The sequence below is a fragment of the Podarcis tiliguerta genome (assembly GCF_965153285.1).
Source record: "Podarcis tiliguerta genome assembly, chromosome: 7".
Taxonomy (NCBI): domain Eukaryota; kingdom Metazoa; phylum Chordata; class Lepidosauria; order Squamata; family Lacertidae; genus Podarcis; species Podarcis tiliguerta.
In genome coordinates this window covers 64,920,689-64,947,620 of record NC_139540.1, presented here as the reverse complement: position 1 = coordinate 64,947,620, position 26,932 = coordinate 64,920,689, and the positions used below count along the sequence as shown (strand labels likewise).

The 26,932-nt window shown below is 43.8% G+C and overlaps 1 protein-coding gene across 1 annotated transcript; it reads left to right on the top strand.

Annotated features, from left to right (window-relative positions):
- The first annotated feature begins 1,298 nt into the window (after nt 1-1,298).
- LOC310682047 (uncharacterized protein) lies at nt 1,299-26,443 on the top strand. Its single transcript, XM_083450292.1, has 15 exons — nt 1,299-1,361; nt 3,941-4,114; nt 4,917-4,964; nt 7,100-7,237; nt 8,399-8,516; nt 11,215-11,357; nt 12,614-12,781; nt 16,069-16,471; nt 18,903-19,397; nt 20,314-20,486; nt 21,174-21,311; nt 23,029-23,146; nt 23,698-23,840; nt 24,112-24,279; nt 25,273-26,443. The coding sequence occupies exons 2-15, from the start codon at nt 3,950-3,952 to the stop codon at nt 25,675-25,677; spliced, it is 2,823 nt and encodes a 940-aa protein (XP_083306418.1). The 5' UTR covers nt 1,299-1,361; nt 3,941-3,949; the 3' UTR covers nt 25,678-26,443.
- The last annotated feature ends 489 nt before the right edge of the window (nt 26,444-26,932 follow it).

The window sequence follows — 26,932 nt, the reverse complement described above, 5'->3', positions numbered from 1 at the left end:
ACATTGCTGGTTGCTTAGTTTTGCAGCTTGAACCCTTGCCTAACTCCATATGTGTTTACAAATCAAACTAAGTTGAACCTGGTTCTCCTTTTCATGAAAGATTCAGAAATGCCAGGCCAATTTGTGATACAAACCACTACCCTACACAGAGGTGCCAATTTGCGCCAAAGATCGAGGGGGCTGGGTGGCATCACCCACATGGCGTGCAACGCGCGATGTCACATGATGTTTTGGGAGGACCCAGGGGATGGAGCTGAATGCAGAGGCCGAGGGCTCTTCCTCTCTCACGCTATGCAGTTTTCCATGGCAGAAGGTGGAGCCAGTCACTAAAGCCACGCTCAACTCAGCTTCGTCTACCCCGACAGTAGGGAACATTGGGGGGCAGCCCCCCAAAAAATTATTCAGGGGGAAATGCACCAGGAAGCAAATAGCACGCAAGGTTTGAATAGCAGGGAGCCATTTTCCATGCAGTAAATCAGAGCTCTACGAGATTCCAAAGCTTGCGATCCAATTCCCATATTTCATGCAGTAAAGAAGAGTTCTATGGGATTCCAAAGCTTGCTATCCTACTCCTACATTTGATCCAGCTAAGTGAACAATCCTATCCACAAGACACTGGTGTAAAGCAAGTCAGTATAAGTTAAGCCGATGTATATTTACAGTGGAGCCAAACTCTGTTCAGTAGTGGGGGCGCTGCTGGCTGAGCAGGCCTAAGGCTGGCAAAGGGGAAACAAGTCCTTAAAATAGTGTTTGAGTTATACCACCTTTTTTGCCAGCTTAATTTACACTGGATTTCCAGGTCTTACCTGAATGGGCTTAGGATCAAGCCTAACCACACCCTCTCTGGTCCAACCCCAGAATGCCCCTTTCCCAAGCCTTATGCCAGTTTATGATTTGCTTTGTCCCATCTGAGCTCGGATAGAGGAGATATGTTGACATATCTCTCTGACTGTGTCAAAGATGAGGGATTTAATCTGGTTTAGTCTGATTGTGCCAGGAACCTCCCAGGTCAACTGAATATTCACTAGATTCCAACCCTCTCATCCCAGCAGATCTTGCTATAGGATTGATGTGTTATTTGAAGAACTTTTTCCCTTTTCAGACTAATGCAGAACTGCTCTTATAACAAACAAACAAAATAGTTTAGTAATAGCTCTGATAATACAACATAGCTGACAGTCTTTCAGCTTCGCAGCAGACAATGCTGCCGGTTGATAGAGGCCGAGAGGATGGGCAAGATGTTGAAATGGAGGATATAAAAGAGGAGAAGTGAAGGTTGCTCTGTATTTATTGCTACAGAACTGTGTCTTCACAAACACCACAACCTGTCAGAGGAATCGCCGAAAGCATAGCAGCTGCAGGTACTGTGACATTTTAAGCTTGTATAACTTGTTTTGCCACGAAACCTTAAACGTGGGTGAAAAGGGCAAAAGATTGCTATCTATAAATGTGAAAAAAGCAACGTTGCAAGTGTCAGATATTCCTTGTGCTTATAACGGAAGAGCAGGATTTAATTTGCTTATTAAAAGTGCACAAACAATTGGCAACAGTGCCTTCATTTGTCAAGTAGATAATGCTAGGCAAAGATATAGGGTGACCGGGATGCCTTGGGCATTATAAGTAGAAAGGTGAAACTTCAAATGAACAAAGATAGATAGATAGATGATAGATAGATAGATAGATAGACAGAGTGCTTTTTCTGGGGGGATGCAGGGAGATTCTAGGTAAGGGCTGACGGTCCCCACTGCAGCTCCCCGGATAAACCTATGTGCCAAATAGGACCAAACAGCTATTTATGATATGCAACATACTGCTTTTCAAATTCCCACCAGTCTCTCAACACAATTTCTCAAACGACTTGAGAGGCTGCTGCTGTTCAGTAGATTGCAAAACGTGAAGACCTTGTGCTCACTGAACCAATTGCAAGGCTCTGTGGACCCTACTTCTCCATGCTGCACCCAGGGAGGGCTGGCGCACCCATGAGGCAAGGTGAGGCAGTTGCCTCAGGCGGCAGGATCCGCAGGGCAGCAGATCCCAACGTAGATCTTTATTTCCCCTTTGTTCCTGATGTAGATCTTCACTCACCCCTTCTTCCCTGGCGGGGGTGGGGTGCCATTTTGTGGTATGCATCAGGTGCAAAAATGTCTCAGGCTGGCCCTAGCTGCAACTGCAAAGGAGAAAGTGTCTCTAACTTACCATATGGATCATCCACACCATGTAGGTTCTCTGTGCTACCACCAGAGGTTGCTGGTAATTGCTAATAAATAACATGGAAGTCTTGCCATACGGCTCAGGTCAACGACATTCTTCATGCACACAGCAGGGAGAAATGACCAAGGCGCTTATTTTATTTTCAGTCGGTTTTCAAAGGTTATGGTAACACATATGGTTGCACTTTGCATCACCAAACAAAAGAAAGATTTTAACTGCTTCAGAACCTCCTTGATGAACTTAAAAGGTAAAGGTACCCCTGCCCGTACGGACCAGTCTTGACAGACTCTAGGGTTGTGTGCTCATCTCACTCTAGAGGCCGGGAGCCAGCGCTGTCCGGAGACACTTCCAGGTCACGTGGCCAGCGTGACGAAGCTGCTCTGGCGAACTGGCACCAGAGCAGCACATGGAAACGCCGTTTACCTTCCCGCTATAAAGCGGTACCTATTTATCTACTTGCACTTAAGGGTGCTTTCGAACTGCTAGGTGGGCAGGAGCTGGGACCGAACGACGGGAGCTCACCCCGCCGCGGGGATTCGAACCGCTGACCATGCGATCGGCAAGTCCTAGGCGCTAAGGTTTTACCCACAGCGCCACCCAGGTCCCTTAATGATGAACTTAATGCGCTGTAATTCTATGTATTACAGACCAGGTATGTTGCTTCACCTCTCTTAAGGTATACTGCATTGAACTTGCAATTTATTTATTTTATTTGTTTTATTTATGCTTTTCAGATTTATAAATTTTACTAATTTTACAATCATTTTAACGTTTCAAAACTTGACTTCCTTTCCCTTCTTTCTGTGGTTCCTTTCATTTATTTTTAATATCTTCTGTATATCCAAATTAACTCAATTTGCTCATTTATTCATCTTCTTTAAATATACAGTGGGACGTCAGTTTATAAACTTAATCCGTTCTGGAAGTCCGTTCTTAAAGCGAAACCGTTTTTAAACCGAGGCATGCTTTCCCTATAATGAGGCCTCCCGCCACCGGTGCCCTTCCACCGTTTGGATTCCATTCTTAAACCGGGGTAAAGTTCTCAAACCAAGACACTATTTCCAGTTTTGCGTAGTTTGTAAACCAAATCGTTCTTAAACCGGACTGTTCTTAAACCGAGGTACCACTGTATATTCATAAAACTGCAGGTTATTCCAATAACCCTGCCAATGTTCTTATCTGTTTACAATTTATCTGTAAATCCCCAATAAACCATTTCCATTCTTTAATAAAAACGTTTGTTGTCTTGATTTCTTATTCTTCCAGTATGTTTCTGTATATTCCATACGTTTTTGTATCTATTCTTCCTTTGTTGGGAATGTACTTGCAATTTATTAAGAACATACAAATTGCAGGCACAGCACATAATACTTCATTGGGGCTGCAAACTTAAAAAATTGTTTGGGAGAAAATCCCATTGAACACAGCTGGACTTTCTTCCTTGTTAACATACAGAGAATTGGGCCCTAAGGCACCACCATTGCCAAGTTATGTGTGGTAACAAATCTAGAGTTCAATGAGGTTTACAGAACATTAGGATGAGGTGACATATACAGAGCACATGGATTGATTGGGAATGTATGGGGTGGAGTTATTTTTTATCCAGTTGCATGAATGCTTTAGCATCTAACGTTGGGACGAACTAATGAAAGTGCTATTTTTGTGGGAAAGAAAGAAACGCTTCTTTTGTCAGAGCAATGATTTGTCCTGTCTGTTGCATTTTTCACAGGTTGCAGTAATGGACTCCGTCTCAGTAGCCAACGGCAGCTTTCTTCTAGATCTTTACAAAAAGCTGATCCAATCATCTGAAGGCAATATTTTCTTTTCTCCTTGGAGCATCACATCTGTTCTAGCCATGGTCCACATGGGAGCAAGAGGTAGAACTGCCAGCCAGATGGCTGAGGTAGGTTCTTGAATTTGTCTGCGACCACCGCACATTTCAATCTTGCACATAGTTTGGAGATACAGTGGTACCTTGGTTCTCAAACTTAATCCATTCCGAGAGTCCGTTCGACTCCCGAAACCATTCAGAAACCAAGGTGTGGCTTCCAATTGGCTGCAGGAACTTCTTGCACTCAAGCGGAAGCTGTGGAAGCTGCGTCAAACATTTGGCTTCCAAAAATCATTCACAAACCAGAACACTCACTTCCAGGTTTGCAGCATTAAGGAGCCGATTTGTTCAACAACTAAGCCGTTCGGGAACCAAGGTACCACTGTACCTTGTTACATACGGCATCTGTTAAAGTGCTTTATTTCAATGTGGTGTCCCCGGATGTTATTGGACTACAACTACCATCTTCCTTAACCATTGATTAAGTTTTTGGGGGGTTGATGGGTTTTGTAGGCCAGCAGAATCTGGGGACCCAAGATTGAAGAACACTGATCTGAAGAACATTGCTGTGTACACGAACAGGAGGAAGATGGGAAACCAGATAACCAACTGATACTAATAATGTCAACATGCATGTGCAAACAAATCCACAGCTTAGCCATAGAAGAAAATGAAACTATAATTTGAAATTGTCAGAATAAAAACTACGATTTGAGAAAAACATTTCAGTGTTGAAAACAAGTTGGTCGTAATCTTGAATGCCATGTAAATATTTTATCAATCTAGGTTCAATTGCTGAATTACTAAGAAATTATTGTATGTATCTGTTTTATGTAATTATCTTAAAAATAAATCTTTACAACTCTGCTTACAGGTGCTTCGTTTCAATGCATCATCAGAAGAGTCTGAAAGGCCTTCACAGGTAATATCATTCTATAACAGGTTTGGCAATCCTAAACACTCTGGAAGTAAGTTATGTTGCCTTCCATGGGATTTACTGGTAAGGCAGCAGTCCTATGAAATTTACAACCCCTCCAATATTTGTGTTTTTGTACACTTTGAAGAGCTGCATTGCAAAATTTGGAGATGTGGACATTTTGAAGGATACCTGTGTTCAGGTTAGCATATTGGTTGGACAAGTGGGAGTTAGGTAGCTTCTCATTCAAATGCAAATAAAATTAAATTTCTCCATCTTCTTCTTTGGCAATCACTTGTAACTGAGTAAGATTGTCTCCCATGCTCAGTTACAAGTGATTGCCAAAGAAGGAGGATAAGGTTTAAATGGATTAAGATAAATAAGTGAGTAAGCAGTGAAAGATGGAAAGAATTTGCTGATTTAATTATTAACTGGAATACAAAAAGGGAGGTGGGAGGAGGTCGAGGAAATAAGTCATTGAAGGATGGAATTGTGAAAAAAGGAAGGGTTTCTTTTTTAAATGTTTTTGTTTTTTCTCCTGTTGGTGGGGTGGAGGGGTGGTTTTTATGTACTTTTTAATTTTTCTCTATTCTTGTTTCTTTATTTTTACTGTATTTTGTCTTTTTTAAATTTTTCTGTATTTGTTAAAATTGGAATAAATATCATTTTTTTTAAAAAAGATTGTCTCCCATGAACGCAGTCTTAGCATAAGGTTACCAGATATTTTTCCAATGACTCTGGGGACACTTTTCAACTTCAGTCAAATTCAGTGGATTTTGTCAGGGGACTGATCTGTAAATCCGGGGACTGTTCCCGGGAAATGGGGATGTCTGGTAACCTTATCTTAGCAGTGATTCCGTAAGTGACTGTGGAGGCCAATTCTGGATCCACATGTCCTTCCACAGTAGGGACATAGGTTTCTGGCCGGGAGCTGATCACGGTGAGGGTTTGCCAAATGTGCCTTCTTCTTAGCATGTTTCTCCCTTGCATCCTGAGTTGGAGTGTCTTCAAAGCCCATGACACCTTTGGTAAAGGCTGTTCTCCAATTGGAGCGCTCGCAGGCCAGTGTTTCCCAATTGTCGGTGTTTATATTACATTTTTTAAAAGATTTGCCTTGAGCGAGTCTTTAAACATCTTTTGTTGACCACCAGCATTACGCTTTTCATTTCTAAGTTTGGAATGGAATAGTTCTTTTGGAAGATGATAATCAGGCATCCGCACAACATGACCAGTCCAAGTAGAACATAATACATAACATAACATAACATAACATAACATAACATAACATAACATAACATAACATAACATGTTAATTAGATCATAATATAAATTATTGCATTGAGCATGCTAAAGTTTAGTCATTTTCCAAAGAGCTAAACTCTGGGCAGCAACTAGTTTTGCATGATTGTCATTTTACAAAACAACAACAAATAAAGCATCCTCAAAAAACACACGAGATGTAACCGGCTGTGTTCTTAGATAAATAAGGTAGATAAATTTGTATCAAATTTCAACAGAAATAACTCATAAAGTTCAACAAACGAACAAAGCAGAAGACCCAGTGGATCAGATCATTCTCTAGTCAGTTCATGCATAAGGTCAATCCATGTAATGGTGTCTGTTCATAAATGCCAAACAATCCACATGAAAGGTTGTTACAGTTCCACAAAATCCTTTCACAGAGTCTAGACAAGGATTTCCAGAATATTGGCCTTGTTTCGCCGTCCTGGGCTTCATCAGTAGTTAAAGCACATATGTGATATTACAAGACAGTGGATCTTATGGCATAGTAGTAGCTGTGGTACATTCAATTTTCCCTTGGCAATCCCCCCCCCCCCCACTAAACTGCTACAGTCATATCTTGGATCTCAAACACCTTGAGTTCCTAAACGATCAAAACCCAGAAGTGAGTGTTTCTGTTTTTGAATGTTCTTTTGGAAGCAGAACATCCAACGGGGCTTCCACAGCTTCCAATTGGCTGCAGGATCAGAAGCTGTGCTTTGGTTTCCAAACATTTTGGAAGTCAAATGGACTTCCGGAATGGATTCTGTCTGACTTCCAAGAATGGTTATCTACCTATGCAGTACCATCAACTCTAATGCAACTGAGATTTTTATATGCAATGGTGTCTCCCTGTAAAGGAACCAGGACTCAGTAAAAATGAAACCATCAACCGTCAATTCCAGGAACTGATTTCTAAAATCAACCAACCCAATAACACCTACCTGCTGAAAACTGCTAATAGAGTATATGGAGAAAAGACTTTCGATTTTAACAGCGTGAGTATTTTATACTAAGCCGCCATGTTTCATTTGAAAATAGTTACATATATAAAAATATAATTCTAATCACAAAGATTACTTCCACATAGCATAATTAGATAATATGGTGTTAAGAAAAACTGAAAGTGTTGTATGCGGTATATGATGCAATAATACTGAGCTAGAGGGTGATCATTATTAAATTTAATATACATTTTATTTTGTGGTGCTTATTTATAGATCTGTTTTTCACAGTAATAACTTACAACCCCAATTTAAACATTTACTTTTATTCAACATGTTTGTATCCTGCCTTTCTTACAAGGATCTCAGGATGATATATATGGATTTATTCATTTTTTGTGTTGGGCTTTCCAAAGACAATGAGTAGCAGCCACAAATGAGTCTGGATTCTAACCTGGGTTTCCACTGCAGTCTGATATCCTGCTCTGTGGTGAATGTGGATTAAAAAATGTTGCACACCACTCCAATCTCTGAGCGGTGTGAGATTCTGGAGATTCTAGGGGTTGTGTTTCCTTTGGAAATGAGGCACTGCAGAGACTGTGGTGTCTTTATGATATATGGTTTATTTACGCATATTGCAACCTGAGCCTAAAATGGAGGGGTTCACAGCATCAACACCCTACGGGCATAGCTGTCAACGTTTCCCTTTTTTAAAGGAAAATTCCCTTATTCTGAATAGGATTGCTTGCAAGAAAAGGGAAAAGTTGACAGCTATGCCCATGGGTCATGTTTTTCTCATAGCCGCAACCTTAGACATTTTGGTTTCTCTTCAGATTGTATAAAACTTCTGCCTTAAATTCAAACAGAAATCAAATATTGGTCTTGTTTCTCCTCCTTCTCTCAGCTTGCTGGTTTATATCTGGCCCACATCACTGCAGACTCTCAGCTCTCATCTTTGTCTTTTTCCACCAGCCAGCTGAGGGACGGGGGTGGGCACCCATTTGCTGCCTCACCCAAATCCACTTCCTTTGTTCCCCCAATGGCCCATCACCCAGGCTATCACCTCAATAGAAAGCTGTCTTCTGTTTTGACACTTGCTGTTTTGACACATCCAGGGGTTAGAAGGGTGTCTGCATACAACCTACTTCCCCCTTCCCCCTGCACAAAAAAAGAGAAACTCATAACAATTTATACTTTTGCCCCTATAATTTTCAGGAGTACCTTCAGCTCACTAAGAAGTACTATCATGCAGAACTACAACCAGTTGATTTTTTGAATGCTGCAGAACAAGTCAGAGACCAGATCAACGTTTGGGTTGAAAAACAAACTGACAGTAAGCTTATTTATTCAGCCACTGCAGACTGTAATTCCAAGTATTACTCTTCTGTATGCTCAGTTCCAGACCTGTCCTTGAGTCTTAATGTCTTTAGAACCACTTAGGCAGTCAAGGGAATACAATGGTACATCGGGTTAAGTACTTAATTTGTTCTGGAGGTCCGTTCTTAACCCGAAGCACCACTTTAGCTAATGGGGCCTCCTACTGCTGCCGCACCGCCAGAGCACGATTTCTGTTCTCATCCTGAAGCAAGGTTCTTAACCCAAGGTATTATTTCTGGGTTAGCGGAGTCTGTAACCTGAAGCGTATGTAACCTGAGGTACCACTGTAAACCCTAAGCTACAAGAAAAGCAGAGAAAACAGTTTTAAAGTTACCGTATTTTTCGCCCCATAGGACGCACTTTTTCCCCTCCAAAAATGAAGGGGAAATGTGTGTGCGTCCTATGGGGCGAATGCAGGCTTTCGCTGAAGCCGGGAGAGCGAGAGGCATCGGTGCGCACCGACCCCTCTCGCTCTCCAGGCTTCAGGAAGCTATCCGCAAGCCTTGCAAGCCCTGTGGGAGTTCCCACAGGCTCACAAGGCTTGCGGGCAGCAGCCTGCCGCCCGAAGCACGGGGAACCCTCCGGAGGACTCCCCGTGCTTCGGGGGCGTGTCCGCAAGCCTGGCGCGCCCGACGGGAGGTCCCGCCGAGCGCGCCAGGCTTGGGGCGGCAGCCTCCCGCCCGAAGCACGGGGAGCCCTCCGGAGGACTCCCCGTGCTTCGGGGGCGTGTCCGCAAGCCTGGCGCGCCTGACGGGAGGTCCCGCCGAGCGCGCGAGGCTTGGGGCGGCAGCCTCCCGCCCGAAGCACGGGGAGCCCTCCGGAGGACTCCCCGTGCTTCGGGGGCGTGTCCGCAAGCCTGGCGCGCCCGACGGGAGGTCCCGCCGAGCGCGCGAGGCTTGGGGCGGCAGCCTCCCGCCCGAAGCACGGGGAGCCCTCCGGAGGACTCCCCGTGCTTCGGGGGCGTGTCCGCAAGCCTGGCGCGCCCAACGGGAGGTCCCGCCCAGCGCGCGAGGCTTGGGGTGGCAGCCTCCCGCCCGAAGCACGGGGAGCCCTCCGGAGGACTCCCCGTGCTTCGGGGGCGTGTCCGCAAGCCTGGCGCGCCCGACGGGAGGTCCCGCCGAGCGCGCGAGGCTTGGGGCGGCAGCCTCCCGCCCGAAGCACGGGGAGCCCTCCAGAGGGCTCCCCTTGCTTCTGGCGGGTGTCCGCAAGGCTTGGGGCGGCAGCCGCAGCTGGGGGGGGAAATAAATTTTTTTTATTCATTTCCCCCCCCAAAAAACGAGGTGCGTCCTATGGGCCGGTGCGCCCTATAGGACGAAAAATACGGTAATTAAAGATTTACAAAATCTACTGTATCTCCAGGCTTGAAAACTGGATTCTGATTTCTATAGAGGGATACAATGGCCCAGTTCTGGTACCCTGAAAATGCTTCATCACCTCTAGCCAGCATGTCCAATGGTCAGGGATGACATGTGTTTTAATCTTAAACATCTGGAGGATACCCTTGTTGAGCGTTATGAGAAAGGGCTACAGCGAATCTTGGGTTTGTCCCAGGGCTGTCTTAAGCATATGCAGCACCAGGGTGCAAAGATCCGCCCGATGCCCCCCCCCCCCAGGTTGCCCAGTCCCAGGCGTACAGGAGGGCAGAGCCAGCCAGCCGCTTCAGTGTCTCACTGGCTCTGTTGCCCCCGAACTCGCAGAGCAGAGCCGTGCGCAACAGAAGAGCCCACGGTGGTGCTCCAACTGACGAGTGGGCTCTTCCCCAGACTCTCAGCCTGGCGCCCCTGAGAGCCCAGCGTCCAGGTGCCCCACACCCCTAGCTCCTATGGGTAAGACGGCCCTGGTTTGTCCACCCCCATCTTCTCTGATGCACCTGTGAGAGCAGAAGCTTGCACTTCCAATTGGGATTAACCGTGGGTTAGTGTGTTATCCAAACCCTGAACCATGGTTAATCTTAACTATAGTCAGCTGAAACAAGTCAGCTTCAAAAAGTGCAGTTTATGTTTCAACTAAAGATCTCTGCTTGTCTGAGTTTAGTTGATACAGCAAGTTGCAGTAATCTAAATAAAAGCTTCTTAACTCCTCCTTGGAGGTACACCGGGGGCAAGGGAAGTGCATGAAACTGAGGTTTGCTAAAGCTAGTTCTACATCCAAATCGTCCCATTTGTATAGGAAACCACGTACAATTCCAATGTAAATGTATTTGAGGAACTGATACATTTTTCTGAGGTTTTTTTTTTTTTTAAAGAACTGACTTTCTGGGCATAATGTGCAATCCCTAGCTGCTTAAATATTGAAATCCATTTGTTCTATTTAGTTTCTCCCTGTAATGGCTTAATAATTGGTTCCCATCATGCTAGCTGCATCCCCTTTACAGCTCCAAGTAATATTCATGCAGGTGAATCAGCCAGCTAGAGCCTGGGTCTGGGAAAAGCAAGGTTCTTGAATGACAGAAATTCACTTTTCCATTTCACCTGAAGAACCCACAAGCCATGGGGAAAGCAGTCGTGAGATTTATAGCAGAACTGGGAAAGAGTTCAGATGAGCGACTCCTAGGCTTGACTCAGAACAACAGCATTCCTTTCAGAGCCATATCCTATTTGTATAGCAACACTGGGATGACAATACATTAACAACACCCTTCTGTTTTCCAAAAGACAAAATCAAGAATCTTCTGCCTAAAGATTCGGTTGGTGCTCAAACAGCACTGGTCATAGTAAATGCCATTTACTTCAAAGGAAAGTGGGAGAAAAGATTTGAGAAAGCAAACACTACTGAGAAGCCTTTCAGACTGAGTAAGGTATGCCTGTGTTAATAAAATAAAAGGTGTGTTTTTCCATGAATATGACACATTCTGCTGGTATCATAGAATCATAGAGTTGGAAGTGACCACAAGGGTCATCGAGTCCAACCCCCTGCCAAGCAGGAAACACCATCAGAGCACTCCTGACATATGGTTGTCAAGCCTCTGCTATCAATTCTCTGTAAAATTATTCAGAGCTCTGTGCACAAGGAAAACCACTAAATGTTTATATTAAGAAAGAGAATTGTGGGTTTATTCTTGGTTTGAAAGTGTTGTCGTTAATTGAGTGTATCTCATGAAAAGCTACAGTGCAATTCTAAACATGTCTATCCAGAAGTAAGTCCTACTGATTTCAACGAGGGCTTGCTCCCAGGTAAAGCGTGTTTTGGATTGTGGCTTTATTCTTATTAAACTTACAAAGTTGCTACTGTAATGAATTCTGCTTAAATCTGGCATTGTGACTTATGCCTACCTTAATTGCTACTAAGATGATGGTGAAACTTGGTCGGGGGGGAATAAACATGTGATGATATAGCACTCTGAATTAAAGTGGCCAGGAGCAAAGCAAAATATAGTGAAACAAGTAGGATTCAAACACAGAAGGACTGTGCACCAGCAGATGCTCTCATTGCTATCCAAAGAATTACCAGCGCAGCAGAAAACCCTGATGTCACCCACTCAACCACACTCCCTCTGCACCTTTTGGACTAATCTAAAGCCACCTCAGATTGCCCAGGGCTAGATCTACATCGCCCTGTTTAATGTAATTAGAATAATACCAGGTACGTCATTCTAAAACAGGGCATACTTGTAAATCAAAGTGTTTCTTACCTTTGTCCCCCCCCCCCCATCAAAACACTGTCTCCCTACTGTTGGTTGTTCTGTAGTGCCACCTGGTGTCCCATTTTTAATAAAACATTATGAACATAAAAAGTAGAGTGTCATGTGTCTAAATACGTTAGGAAAACCATTCCTTAACGTTAAAAACCATGTGTGTAGATCTGCCCCAGGTTTAGATACGAGTGCTTGTTTTTAGCTTTTCAATGCTGCCCCCTGGTGGAAACAACACTATTCCATTGTTCCCATTCTCATAACAACCCCCCCCCCCCAAGAAAAGTAATGAGGGGTGGGGTGGGAAGTAGCCCGTGTTGAGAGAGAAAGGCCCTTTATTTAGTTTTAATGCTTCAAGCTTCTTGGTCTGAATGGCAGTTCATTTCAGTTGGGAAAAGGATCACATGTGTTTTTTATTACAGACCCAGTCAAAGCCTGTGCAAATGATGTTTCTAAAAGGTACATTGCCAACCTTCTACATTGATATCCTGAGGGTTCGTATTCTTGAGCTCCCATATGAGAACAATGATGTCAGCATGTTCATCATGCTTCCAGATGACATCGAAGATGAGTCGACTGGTCTGGAAATGGTAAAACACTTGCTTTCATGTCTCCAGAGACTGTTAGACATTTCACTTCATCCCTAAATAAATCAGGGGTGGGGAAATCTGTGAGCCTCCAAAATGTTCCTGGATAGAGATGATGGGGTGGGGGGTTGTAGTTCACTAGCACATAGAGGACCACAATTTCCTCACCCCTGATTTATATAAACAGAGATAGATGCAGAAAACATTGTCTGATTTTCCCCGCATTGTCACATCCACCTCCATACATTTAAAGCACATGACTTTGAGGCATTCTCAAAGTAAAGGAAGGATTGAACTCTGATTAATAAGAGTACGCACAGAGGCTTGAACCAGCAAGACTCTGGGAAGGGTGCATATAATAATATTTATCTCCACCCTCCAGCCCATGTCGTTTTATTCACAAAAGAACTTTTTACAGAGTGTTCGTAAGAACCAATCAGATTTCTTCTGAGCATTTCAACAAACCCCACGTGGGGACAAAGTCAGATCAAAAGAAATTCTTTTAACTACAAAGACTACTCTGAGCATGCATACATAATCTGAGAGTAAATAAAAGAGGACTAGAGAAACTCTGGAGATCACAAACAGGAGTAAACAGGAGAGGATGGAAGGATGGCAAGGAGATTGGCATCTTTATCACCTTCCTGTGAAAATATTTCCAGACCCTAAGATCAACATCCTGAGATTAACATATTGGAAAGGCTACTTCAAAGAAGCTGCCCACTATCTTCCACAGCCCAGGATGCATGATGCAGCAACTGGGACCTGGCTGTGTATGTGACTTGTCAAGCCAGAGAAATGGAACAGGGGTGCAGAGGTGTGGATTGATCAAAAAACATATCAAAATAGTTTAAACCCAGTCAACGCAATGCTTTCATTGCTGACACAGATGGCTTACTCTATTGTTATAATTCCTCATAACAATCCCACCTGATCACTACATGACTTCCCCCAAAGGATCCTGGGAACTGCAGGTTATTCCCCAAAGAGCAACAGTTCCCTGCACTCTTAATGAACTACAGTTCCCAGGTTTCTTTGGGGGGGAGCCATGTGCTTTAAATGTAAGGTGTGAATGTGATGGAGCCTTATAAACCACAGGCTAGCCCAAGTCCACGAAAGTACAATTTTTTGCTTGTTTACTCAGAAGTAACTCCCATTGTGATCAGTGGGGCTTAATCTCAAGTGCATACAGTCGTACCTTGGATCCCAAACGCCCTGGAACTTGGATCTTTTGGCTCCCAAATGTCGCAAACCCAGAAGTGATTGTTCTGGTTTGCGAATGTTCTGTTGGAAGCCGAATGTCTGATGGGGCTTCTGTGGCTTCTGATTGGCTGCAGGAGCTTCCCGCAGCCAATCAGAAGCTGTGCTTTGGTTTGCGAATGTTTTGGAAGTTGAACGGACTTCTGGAATGGATTCCATTCGACTTCCAATGTACAACTGTATATGAGTCAGCATAGAAGGGCTTGTTGCATTGTGAGCAAAATAATCACCTAATTTTAAAAGAAAAAAGAGAAAATAACATGCAGCAACCTTATGTATTTAGCAGCGACAGAGTGGGTTGCAGGTACAGTGGCCAGATTTGGGGGTGGAGTGGGGTGGTGAAAGCACTATGGGCCCCTAAAACTTGGAAGTGCCTTTTCTTTTCCTCAAAAATTTTATTGATTTTCCAAAATTTCTAAACAAACAAACATAAATCCTAACTGTAATTATTCCACTCTTAATAACATTTTTACGTGACTGCCTCAAATCCCCCTGGTTGAGTTTAAATATATATCATTGTAACACTTTTCCAAAACAAATTTCTCATAAAATTTACTTAATCAATTAATGCCTTTCTTTCTTTTCATATTAAATTTAAACATGTTATTCTATAACATCACATATTTAAATCCTAAGCCCATCTGGTGTTTGCAAGTATTTCTATTTAAATTATCTTAGCAAATTTAACTAAATAGTCTTTGAATTTCCTCCATTCCTCCTGGTACTCCTCCTCCTTCTGGTTGTGGACTCTTCCGGTTAGGTTGGCTAGCTCCGAAAAGTCCATCATCTTCATCTGCCATTCCTCCACTGTTGGTACTTCTTGTGTTTTCCAATTCTTGGCTAACAAAATTCTAGCTGCAGTTGTGGCATACAAAAACAATCTAACATCTTTCTTGGGCAATTCCAAACCTGTTGTTCCAAGAAGAAAGGCCTCTGGTTTCTTAATAAATGTATATTTCAACATTTTTTTCAATTCATTATAAATCTTCTCCCAGAAGTCTTTCACCCTGGGGCAGGTCCACCACATATGATAAAAGGTACCTTCTTTTTCTTTACATTTCCAACATAGATTATCACTATTGTGATATATCTTTGCTAATTTTACAGGGGTTAAATACCATCTGTACATCATTTTCATAATATTTTCCTTTAACACTGTACATGTTGGGAAAGAAACATTCTGCACAGAAACAGTAAAGATGCTTGTACCTTTAAGAACAGTTTTTGTGAGCTCTGGGCTCATTGGTTGCAGCTGGCCATGGCTACAAAAGGAGAAAAGCTGCAGTTTGAACTCTGCCTGCAGGAAAAACCCCCACAAGCTTTACTGTTTGTTGTTTTGAAATAAAGTCTTTATTTGATTTGGTTTTACACCAGTCTCGTGGTGTCACAGTCGTCTGTCATCCGCCACCAGTGGAAAATCCCCCTCTAACTGTACATGCAGTGAACTAGACCCCTTTCCTCCACAACCTTTCACAGTCTTCAAACATTCTTTTCTCCTTGCATCACATTCCCTAGCAAAGTAAACAGCAGGCTTTGTTTCAAAAGCCCTCATAACTTTGTGGTGAGAAGAGTTATTGGTTGTAAAGGTAAAGGTAAAGGTACCCCTGCCCGTACGGGCCAGTCTTGACAGACTCTAGGGTTGTGCGCCCATCTCACTCAAAGAGGCCGAGGGCCAGCGCTGTCCAAAGACACTTCCGGGTCACGTGGCCAGCGTGACATCGCTGCTCTGGCGAGCCAGAGCCGCACACGGAAACGACGTTTACCTTCCCGCTAGTAAGCGGTCCCTATTTATCTACTTGCACCCGAGAGTGCTTTCGAACTGCTAGGTTGGCAGGCGCTGGGACCGAACAGCGGGAGCGCACCCTGCTGCGGGGATTCGAACCGCCGACCTCTTGATTGGCAAGCCCTAGGCACTGAGGCTTTAACCCACAGCGCCACCCGCGTCCCCTTACTGGTTGTAGGGTTGTTGTTTTTAAGAGTCACTTTTGTTTTCATTTTGCTGTCTAACTTGCTTTATTATACAACCACAGCTGGAAAAAGAACTAACATATGAGAGATTGTCGATATGGACGAGTTCGGATATGATGCAGAAAAGGAAGGTGGAGCTTCACTTACCAAGGATCAAACTGGAAGAGAGTTTCGACCTCAAGTCCACCCTAAGCAGTATGGGGATGAAGGATGCTTTCATTCCAGGCCAAGCTAACTTCTTGGGAATGTCAAAAAAAGACGACTTGGCTTTGTCAGAGGTGTATCACAAGTCCTTTGTGGAGATCAATGAAGAGGGCACTGAGGCAGCAGCTGCCTCAGCAGCCACCATTGTAATAAGGTCATCTCAGAAGCCCATAAAATTCGAAGCAAACCATCCTTTTATCTTCTTTATCAAGCACAAGGCAACAAAAAACACCCTCTTCTTGGGCAGATTCTCTTCTCCATAGAATGGGGTGGCCAATGTAATGAACCTACCAGTACCTCCCATGGTAAACACACTCTCAAAAATAAAAAATGCATAAGAGAACTTCCTGCCAAGTTAATGTTGACACCAGCTTTGCCTCTCTTTCTCTCCTCTGCCAACAGCCATTTTGTGTCATGCCACACGCCCCATGGCAGCCATTTTGTGATTGGCACCATAGCAGTTTCTCAAAATTCCAAATGTCCTCATTGGTCCAAAAAGGTTGGACCAATCTGAATATAAATGCTTAAGAGCAGGCTGAAATGCCATAGGCCTCACATTTAGGCCTAATACTGTTTTAGGCATAACCTATATAAGGTTTTCTGCCTTCCTTCTGTTGCCCAAATCTGTCTCTGTACATGACAAGAGTGTGCAGCATAACATTCTTAATTCTTCTCTAAATTCTAGTCATCATTGTCTGTAAAACATGCATTTTAAATCAATAAATTTATTTTTGAAAATTACTGTACTTTTCCGTGTATTATTCTTTTCAGATAAAAGAATCTCTCAAATTGGAGGCCATCTTATACATGGGTAGTGCTGAGTGAGAACATGGGATTGGTCACTGGCACGGAGCATTTCAGTGGCAATTTTGGCTGATGATTGGTTGCTGCATCAAGGGCAGCTCTTAATTTGGTGCTGCCTTGTCAACTGGGCAGGTGATTTGTGGTTGCTTTTCACCTGTGGGCAAAAGATTTATGTCTTCTGCGGGGTGCGCGACTGTTTTCGTTGGACCGGTGGCGGAGCGTTTATCATTAACCCCCCTCTCCCAAAACAGCTTAAAAACTGTGGGCAATCCTCCCCCCAAAAAGCTCAACAATTCTGGGCAATCTCCCCCCATTTTCTAAATTTTGAGTCCACCAAAATAGGAGGCGTCTTATACACGGAATGTGGTATGTTTCCACTATGCAAAACAAGTGTTTTAAAACGCTTATCCTCTCTCCCTGTGCCACATGACATGGAGTACAGCCCACTTGCATTAAAATGATTGGCAACACTCCTATTTATTTTTTAATATATATTCATCATCTCACCAGCTGGTTAATACAAAGAAAGAGCAATTAGATGGAACCTGTTCCAAACTGGAGGATATATTACAGACCATAGCTGTCAACTTGTCCCTTTTCTTGCGAGGAATCCCGTTCGGAATAAGGGAATTTCCCTTGACAGCTATGTTACAGACCAGTTGAGACAGTATGCTGAACTTGGGAAATGCATGCAAAATCCAGAGGCTTCTGGGAGAAAGTCCTTTGACACGTTCTAATTGACTCAAGTCTCTGCTCTGCAGAAATGGTTAATGTTCCTATACGTATTTTCTTCAAGTGTCGTGATCTGAGTTCTCCTTCTGCATCACTGATAGGCACATTCTGGTACTTCTGATTCCTCATGGCTCGCTTGCATTTCAGGCATTAGAAGTTTGCCCTCTGCATTTATGCACCAACTGTCCATTATGCTTAACCTTACTCAGGCCTCAATATGGTTCTAACAGGGCATCATAATCTCAGCCAGGTAGTCTGACCTTTATTGCCCAAGTTCCCCACATGGTTAACAAAACTTTCAGTAGATCAAAGTGTCCCACAGTGCTTTCATTTGAAGAGATGGGACTCCTTCAACACTCCTCATAAACACACTCTTATGGGCAGGACACCCAAATCCCAACACTTCTCCAGAATAGTCCACAGTTTAATCACCACATACCCAGAGATTCCTCTGAACTGTACGAGCTTACCCAATCTTTCCAGAGAATATTGCAGTCCTCAAAAAATCAAACTGGATGTAACCATCCTTCACCCAGCATGCCTAGGAAAAAGATATTTCAACACTCACTATTGCCAGAAAGATTCAAACCTGCATATCTGTATCATACACCTCAAAGAAGCTGATCTCAGCCGAAGGTCATAGTGGTTCCTTGGTTTACAGAAGTATACGTGCATCGTCTCTTTTTTCAAGTTGTATTTTCTACAGATCAATTCCATTTGTTGCGAGACATTCGTGTTCGTAGAATAACCCTAGGCTCCCCGCACCCACAACCTCTCTCACCACCAAGGAAATGCCCCCGGGACAGGTGAGGCTGCTGATCCCTTATTTTCAAATCTGAAAGTTGACAGCTATGGACCAACGTTCTTATGGCAAGTAAGCGCATCCTCTTTCAACTGTCAAACTGTCAACGGTCAGTTCATGCCAGGGACTATTATCGTGTTGTCCAGTCAGTTTGGTTCTTGTGTTCCTATGAGTGAGCTGTTGTCACTGACAAATGTTGAATAAACTTAGTTGAGGAACTTATACTGCCTTGGGCTTCTGACTTTTCCCAAACATTTAACTATCAGCGAATAGAAAGAGAAACTATCCAAGCTGACACTAAGTAAAAGAATATAAGCTTTACTCTATAAACTGCATTGCTTGTATTAATGTCAGGCTCCCCGGGTTTGCGCAGCCAGGCGCCGCTACTCGGGAGGAAGCCTGCGGGGATTACTTCTCCTGCGCCAACAACCAGCGCGAGCAGGGCGCAACTGCGCTTTCGGAGCGCCACCTTCCTGCTCCGAGGGGCTTCTGCGTTTCTGGAAAAAGCAGGAGACGATGGGGAAAAAGGCAAAGGCAAAGGCAACGGGCAGCGCCTTCGTTTCCTCCTCCTGGACCTGTGCGAGCCGTTCTGCACATGCTCAGGGGCAATGGAAGCCGGCAGCAAACTTGGGGGCTCGAGGCTGCGGCTCCTTCCCCTCCCCACCCTATTAGGATCCTGGAGAGCAGCTGAGTCAGGGGCTGAGTCACAGGCAGGAGCGCCTCCCCTGGCTGGACGGGATGGTTTCGTACCTCCTACTCGGGTTTCCCATCGCCACTCGGTGCCTCTCTTTGCTCGCAGCCGGAGCCCTTCCTGCCATCCGTGCGTAACAGCCGTGCCCATTCCTCCCGGTACAGTCCTCTTCTCTGTTGCGTGTCCTTTAAAAGAAAGGGGGGGGGGTTCCAGATGTTGTGCGTGTGTGTGGTTAAAAGCTGCCTCGTCTTGGACTGCTGTTATTTTGGTAAGCCGAGGAAGAAAATCAATATCTGATCCTAACTTCCAGAAAGGTACGCGTGCTGTGAGTGGCTTGCGCGCAACGAAAGTTCTTGGAGCGCTTTAAAGGCTGCCAGCATCATTTTGCACAAAAAACGTCCAGGGACTTAAAAGAGTCCATTGCATCATATAAGCCTGCAAAAAAGTTTGTGCCATAACAGATGAAGCGGTTTCTTTTTTTCTGAAGTTAATGCTGCGGTAAAAAAAAATTTTGTCAGTGGTAACTACCAACTTAAGACGTTGCTTACTGGTTTGCAGAGAGTAAGCCAGATGGATTGCTTGGCAGCAGCGTCTGGGACTTCCTTTGTTGAGGAAGTAATCTGGGATGGTCTCAGGGTGTTGTCACCTGTGGGACCTGCACTTCGGTGCACACTTCTGTCCTTTGAACAGCTGCACGTCACAGGCAGAAATTTAATAGGTGCTGCTTTCCATACTGTGTTTCTCTACTGGGAAAAGCTTCACCTGCAGGATTTCTGCCTGCTGCACTCAGCTGTTAGTCCACAGGAGTTGGGGGGGGGGGAGATAAAACTGACACTAGTGCCTGTTCTTTATTGGTGTTTGTTGTGTTTGCACTGAAAAATCTAATCATCTGCATAGCATGAAAGGAGTGGGTTTTTATGCTCCAGCTTGGTTGATATGCAGGTTGATATGCCCTTAGGACACACATGTGGGATCTGAAAACAAATTCTTAGGTTTGGGTTTTTTTCTTGTAAAAGTGACCTCCGAGCGGACAAGTTGGATGACTGTCTTTTCTGTGCTTGTTTCGTAGGTTATAAGACATGGACCGCCTCACTGCAGCAAACAGTACCTTTGCCCTCAATCTGTTCAAGAAGCTAAGTCAAAATGATAATACAGCGAACATGTTTTTTTCTCCTTTGAGCGTTTCTTCTGCTTTGACGATGGTCTCTCTGGGGGCGGCAGGGAACACTGCAGCCCAAATGGCAAAGGTATATCCAGATAAATACTATTAAGGGGAGGGGGGAGCTTGACTTGACTCTTAAATGAGGCATGCATGGTGCATCCTTTTCTTTGTAGCAGGTCAGGCTGAAATATGCATTTATTAGCGGGCCCCTAAGGCTACTGGTGAACTCCCGCTGCGTGGTCCCTACTCCTGCCCACGTAGCTGTTCCAAAGCACGTCAAAATGCAAGTAAATAAATAGGTACCACTCCGGCGGGAAGGTAAACAGCGTTTCCATGCGCTCCGCTGCTTTCACCAGAAGTGGCTTAGTCATGGAAAAACTATCTGCGGACAAACAACTCTGGGGTTGCGGTGCTCATCTTGCTTTACTGGCCGACGGAGCCAGCGTACAGCTTCCGGGTCATGTGGCCAGCGTGACTAAGCCGCTTCCGGCGAACCAGAGCAGCACATGGAAATGCCGTTTACCTTCCCGCCGGAGCGGTACCTATTTATCTACTTGCACTTTGACGTGCTTTTGAACTGCTAGGTTGGCAGGAGCAGGGACCGAGCAACGGGAGCTCACCCCATCACAGGGATTCGAACTGCTGACCTTTCACTCTCTTGTTTGCCAAAAGATGTGGATTTTCAACTGATAACACGTTTTTAGGATTACGTGAATAAATGTCTGTATTTAAATTACTTAACATTATCCATTAACCATTTATCATCTTACAGGTGCTGTCTGTGACCAACGACGTCGAGTTTCACCAGGGATACGAGAAACTTATTTCTGAAATCAACAAGCCAGACACCAAGTACTTGCTTAGGCTAGCCAACAGGCTCTTTGGAGAAACATCCTATGAGTTTATTTCAGTAAGTTACATGGTTTACAAATATGCTAGAGAACAGGAAGTGGTCTCTGTTCAGATAGTGAATCGTGTTTTGTCGCAGATCAGAAACGCAGCTAAGCACTCACTATCCCTTCTGTGCTTACCAGTAAAACCTACAGTCAAACTGAAAGGGATATTTGAAGCCAGATAAATCCCACTGAACCTGCTGACACTCGCACTGGATGCTTTTTGTAAGCTGCTCTTGTAAAGCTCCAAAACTGCAGGGTAGCTAATGCTGGATCATAACATTCTTTGTTTTGGAAAAGAGACTGCTTATGGGATGTTCGATCCCAAAGCACCCTTTTGTTTCTAGCATGTTGGCTCATGAATTTGGTCTAGCCTGCCCAGCCTTTTACAGAGGTCTGCCAACCCCCAAAACCATTGTTGACAGAAGCTTCAGAGGCAGTGAGCAGCAGATCAGAGTGCTCTCCATTCTGGTGACTTGCTTCCCCAGCAAGAAGCAGAATGAAGTATTCAGGAAACGGGAGGGAATGCGACTACATTGTCTGAGCTCTTGACTATCTGCAGCCTGTGCTTCTCTCATTCACATTCTTTTAATATTGTGTAAATGATGGCATTGCACCGGAAGGCAGTTTCCCTTAGCATTTGCACAGGAGTTCACAGACCAGCACTACTGCATTTCCCACTGTGTGTCACTTTTATGACATGCTTGTGAACTTCCAGGGACAGAACGGTAGACTAAGTGGAGCTTTTGCTAGATCAAGCCAAGAGGATAATTACATTTTTAAAAAAAAACTGTAATACAACAGTTAGGTGCGGTGGCGCAGCGGCAGCAGGAGGCCCCATTAGCTAAAGTGATGCTTCAGGTTAAGAACAGTTTCAGGTTAAGAATGGACTTCCGGAATGAATTAAGTACTTAACCCAAGGTACCACTGTACATTTTTTAAAAAACAACTGTAATATAGCAGGTAGTCGGCACTTTCCAAAGAGTTACCAAATCTGGGGACGAATAAGTATTGCTTAAATAACAGTTTTCCTCCATAGAGGAACAGAAAGAGAAAATACCACATTGGAATTCATTATCCGCCTGCATTGAGCAGGATTGATACAGGGGCAAATCTTGGTAAGCATTTAGCATCCTGCATACAGACCTTTCATGTAGGACTCTCATATACAGTGGTACCTCGGGTTAAGTACTTAATTCGTTCTGGAGGTCCATTCTTAACCTGAAACTGTTCTTAACCTGAGGTACTACTTTAGTTAGTGGGGACTCCTACTGCTGCCGTGCTGCCAGAGCATGATTTCTGTTCTCAACCTGAAGCAAAGTTCTTAACCTGAAGCACTATTTCTGGGTTAGCAGAGTGTGTAACCTGAAGCGTATGTAACCTGAAGCGTATGTAACCTGAAGCGTATGTAACCTGAGGTACCACTGTATAAGAATAAGACAATGATTGCTATGTGTATTCTAGACCAAAAGAAGTTTGTTTGGGTCCGGTTCAGTTTATCTGTTTTGGCTGATAGGAATCTATTGCACATGCCATGAGCTTTTTCTTATCAATTGAAGTTAAATTAAGCATCTGCATACGTGTTTCACATCTTTCGGTATCTGAAAATGGAAGAAACATCCTTCTCTCCCTCTCTTTTCTGTGGGACAAAACCTGAATGAAATCAAAGTTTGTTTGTATATGATATATACAGATCCATATATAGCTTTTAATTCTGAAACATATTTGTTTAAGTCATTCATAGACTCCAGCCAGAAATTCTATCGAGCAAGTCTTGAGAAACTAGACTTCATTAAAGCATCAGAGGATTCCAGGAAATACATAAATAACTGGGTGGAAGAACAGACAGCAAGTGAGTAGCAAATTCTTGGGCTTCCATATTGTCTTACTTCTTAAAATACAGTGGTGCCCCGCAACACGAATGCCTCGCAAGACGGAAAACCCGCTAGACGAAAGGGTTTTCCGTTTTGGGGGTGCTCCGCAAAACGAATTTGCTATGGGCTTGCTTCGCAAGACGAAAATGTCTTGCGATTCCTGGGGTTTTTTCCCCCCTCCCCCCTTTTCCCCAAGCCCCTAAGCCGCTTAACAGCTGTTTGCTAAGCCGCTTAACAGCTGATCTAAGCCGCTAATAGCCTTTTAGCAGCTAATCCGCTAATCCCTTAAACCTTTAATAGCCGCTAATAGCCTTTTAGCAGCTAATCCGCTAATCCCTTAAGCCTTTAATAGCCGCTAATAGCCGCTAATAGCGCTAATCCGCTAATGGGCTTGCTTCGCAAGACGAAAAAAACCGCAAGACGAAGAGACTCGCGGAACGGATTCTTTTCGTCTTGCGAGGCACCACTGTATGAGTTTGTGTCTGAAAAATATGTACTTATTAAAACAGCTCTTTAATCCCTCTTCAAGGTAAAATCCAAAATCTGCTCACCCCAGGACTAATCGACTCCAGTACAAGGCTGGTCTTGGTGAATGCTATCTATTTCAAGGGAAACTGGGCAAATCAGTTCCGCAAATATCACACTGAGGAAAGGCCGTTCAAAATTAGCAAGGTATGAGGGGGGAAATAATGTGAAGCACATCACTGAGCAAACAGTCTTTATCATTTTGATTAAATTACATACATTGTGATATTTGGAGTGTTCCCTCCTTCTGTTTTTTTCATTAATCAGTTGACCAGTTGGGATTTCCCTTCCCACCATGTCCTAAGGACATTCTTTTGCAGAGACAATAGAGGATGAACAGTAAACAAGGTGCAGAGCAGTTCAAGCAGTGCAATAGAAAAGATTACATGCTTAAAACAAAATTCTTCTCCATTTGCAGAATGAAAGCAAACCAGTGCAGATGATGTTCAAGGAAGCTAAATTCAACATGACATACATATCGGAACTGCGCACCAAAATTCTTGAGATTCCTTATGTTGAAAACGAGCTCAGCATGATCATCCTGCTTCCTGATGAGATTGCAGATAATTCTACAGGCCTGGAAAAGGTGAGGCATTTTTGATAAGAATAAAACCATCTAAATTCTTGCCCATAAAAATTGCCCTTGTTGGTACATGACGAGAGCATTCTAGCTTCCAGCTTCTACATGATTCTTCCAAGTGCCCAGTGTAACTTATTATATTGTTGGCATCTGTCTGTCTCGAGAGACAATGGAGTGTGCCTTCAGGGGTGAAGTAAAGCACCATGCCAACAACGCCGAAATGACCTCCCTGGGGTCAGTGCCGGATTTACGTATAAGCCAATCAAGCTATAGCTTAGGGTCCCACTATTTTGGGCCCCCCACCAAAAAAAATGTAAGGGAAAAAAACCTAGATGTAGATTTCCAAAATATAAGATAAGAAACAAATAAAATAAAACCTACACATAGCAACAGTGTTTTGTGTTGTATAGGCTCCTATAATGTAAGTAATGCGTCCCGCCTGCCAGCCTGCTCCCTAAAATATCACTGGTTTGCTCATTTCTATGTATGTGGTGCCTGCATTCTGCATGTGCAAATGGCTTTAGAAACCTTTTAGGTCCATAAATTACTATACTGTATAATAGTTTGGAGAATTTTCTTCATTCTTTCAGCTAAAATATAGGTATACAATTTATAAACATTGTTCAACTTGCTGACAGCTTCTAGGAGCCACAGGTGAGAGCTGAGTACAGGGTGGGGGGAACCAAAAGTGGATAAATTACCCCGGAAGGAGCAATATATGTGTAATATAGCTGTTTATATTTCTATAAGCATAGTTAAGTCTGCCAGTGTTCTGTCTTGTTCAGAAAGATGGAAGGCATAAAAGCAAGTTGAGCAGAAAGGAATTCTACCCGGACAGACAGGGCAATTGTGAAACAAGTTTGTTTAAGTGATGTACATGGAGTCATTTGAGTCACTGTGAATCCAGTGAAAATGGATTGATGTAAGAAATGTGAGGATGTTTATATGCAGCCAGGATTTCCTTTTTTCCTTGAATGCCTTGTATTTGTCTTATTTTAGCTGGAGAAAGAAATGACCTATGAGAAACTGAAGGATTGGATTAACCCTGAGAAAATGAACCTAACTGAAGTTCAGCTGTCTCTACCCAAATTTAAACTGGAGGAAAAATACGACCTGAAGCCTGTTCTGAGCAGCATGGGAATGGCTGAGGCGTTTGACCCAAGCAAGGCAGATTTCTCTAGGATGTCTCCCAACAATGACTTGGTTTTGTCTGAGGTTGTTCACAAATCCTTTGTAGAGGTAAACGAAGAGGGAACTGAGGCCGCTGCTGCTACTGCTGTTGTTATGTATGCACTGTGTGCTAGGTTTGTGCCGAGTTTCACAGTTAACCATCCCTTTCTCTTCCTCATTCGGCACAACAAAACACAAAGCCTTCTCTTCTATGGTAGGTTTTGCTCTCCCTGAAGCAAGCTAACTTCTCAGGTGGGTCAAAGAAAAGTGACTTGGCTTTGTCAGAGGTGTATCACAAGTCCTTTGTGGAGATCAATGAAGAGGGCATTGAGGCAGCAGCTGCCTCAGCAGCCACCGTTGTAATAAGGTCATCTCAGCATCCCATAAAATTAGAAGCAAACCACCCTTTCATCTTCAAGGCAACAAAAAGCACCCTCTTCTTTGGCAGATTCTCTTTGCCATAGAATGGGGTTGCCGATGCAATGAACCCACTGGTACCTCCCATGGTAAACACACCCTCAAAAATAAAAATGCATAAGACAACTTCCTGCCCTTCCTGCTAATTTAATGTTGACACTGGCTTTGCCTTTCTTTCCCTCCTCTGCCAACAGCCATTTTGTGTCATGCCACACGCCCCATGGCAGCCATTTTGTGACTGGTGCCCATAGCAGTTTCTCAAAATTCCACATTTCCTCATTGGTCCAAAAAGTTTGGCAACCGGAGTATAAATGCTTAGGAGCAGGCTGAAATACCACAGGCATCACATTGAGGCCTACTGCTGTTTTAGACATAACCTATATAAGCTTTTCTGCCTTCCTTCTGTTACCCAAATCTGTCTCTGTACATGACAAGTGTGCAGCATCACATTCTTAATTCTTCTCTAAATGCCGGTCATCATTGTCTGTAAAACATGCATTTTAAAGCAAGAAATGTAGTTTTGAAAATTATGTTTCCACTGTGAAAACAGTGCAGCCCACTTGCATTAAAATAATTGACAACACTCCTGTTTATTTATTTTATATATTCATCATCTCACCAGCTGGTTAGTACAAAGAACAATTAGATGGAACCTGTTCCAAACTGGAGGATATATTCCAGACCAGTTGGGATAGTATGGGAAATGCATGCAAAATCCAGAGGCTTCTGGGAGAAAGTCCTTCGACAAGTTGTAATTGACTCAAGTCTCTGCTCTGCAGAAATGGTTCATGTTCCTATACGTGTTTTCTTCAAGTGTCGTGATCTGAGTTCTCCTTCTGCATCACTGATAGGCACATTCTGGTACTTCTGATTCCTCATGGCTCGCTTGCATTTCAGGCATTAGAAGTTTGCCCTCTGCATTTATGCACCAACTGTCCATTATGTTTAACCTTACTCAGTTGCAACACAGCATCACCAGGGTCAGAATCCTAACTGGTACCCGTCCTTGTTTCCCAATAGCAATGGTCTTAGAAACTATAGCAGGATCTCCTTCTCAGGCCTCAACATGGTT

Bases quoted from the DNA above. Each gene is read 5' to 3' on its own strand.
- LOC310682047 (XM_083450292.1), top strand. From the start codon at position 3,950: ATGGACTCCGTCTCAGTAGCCAACGGCAGCTTTCTTCTAGATCTTTAC. The intron at 7,238-8,398 runs GTGAGTATTTTA...TATAATTTTCAG, and splicing joins AGACTTTCGATTTTAACAGC to GAGTACCTTCAGCTCACTAA. The intron at 24,280-25,272 runs GTGAGGCATTTT...GTCTTATTTTAG, and splicing joins ATTCTACAGGCCTGGAAAAG to CTGGAGAAAGAAATGACCTA.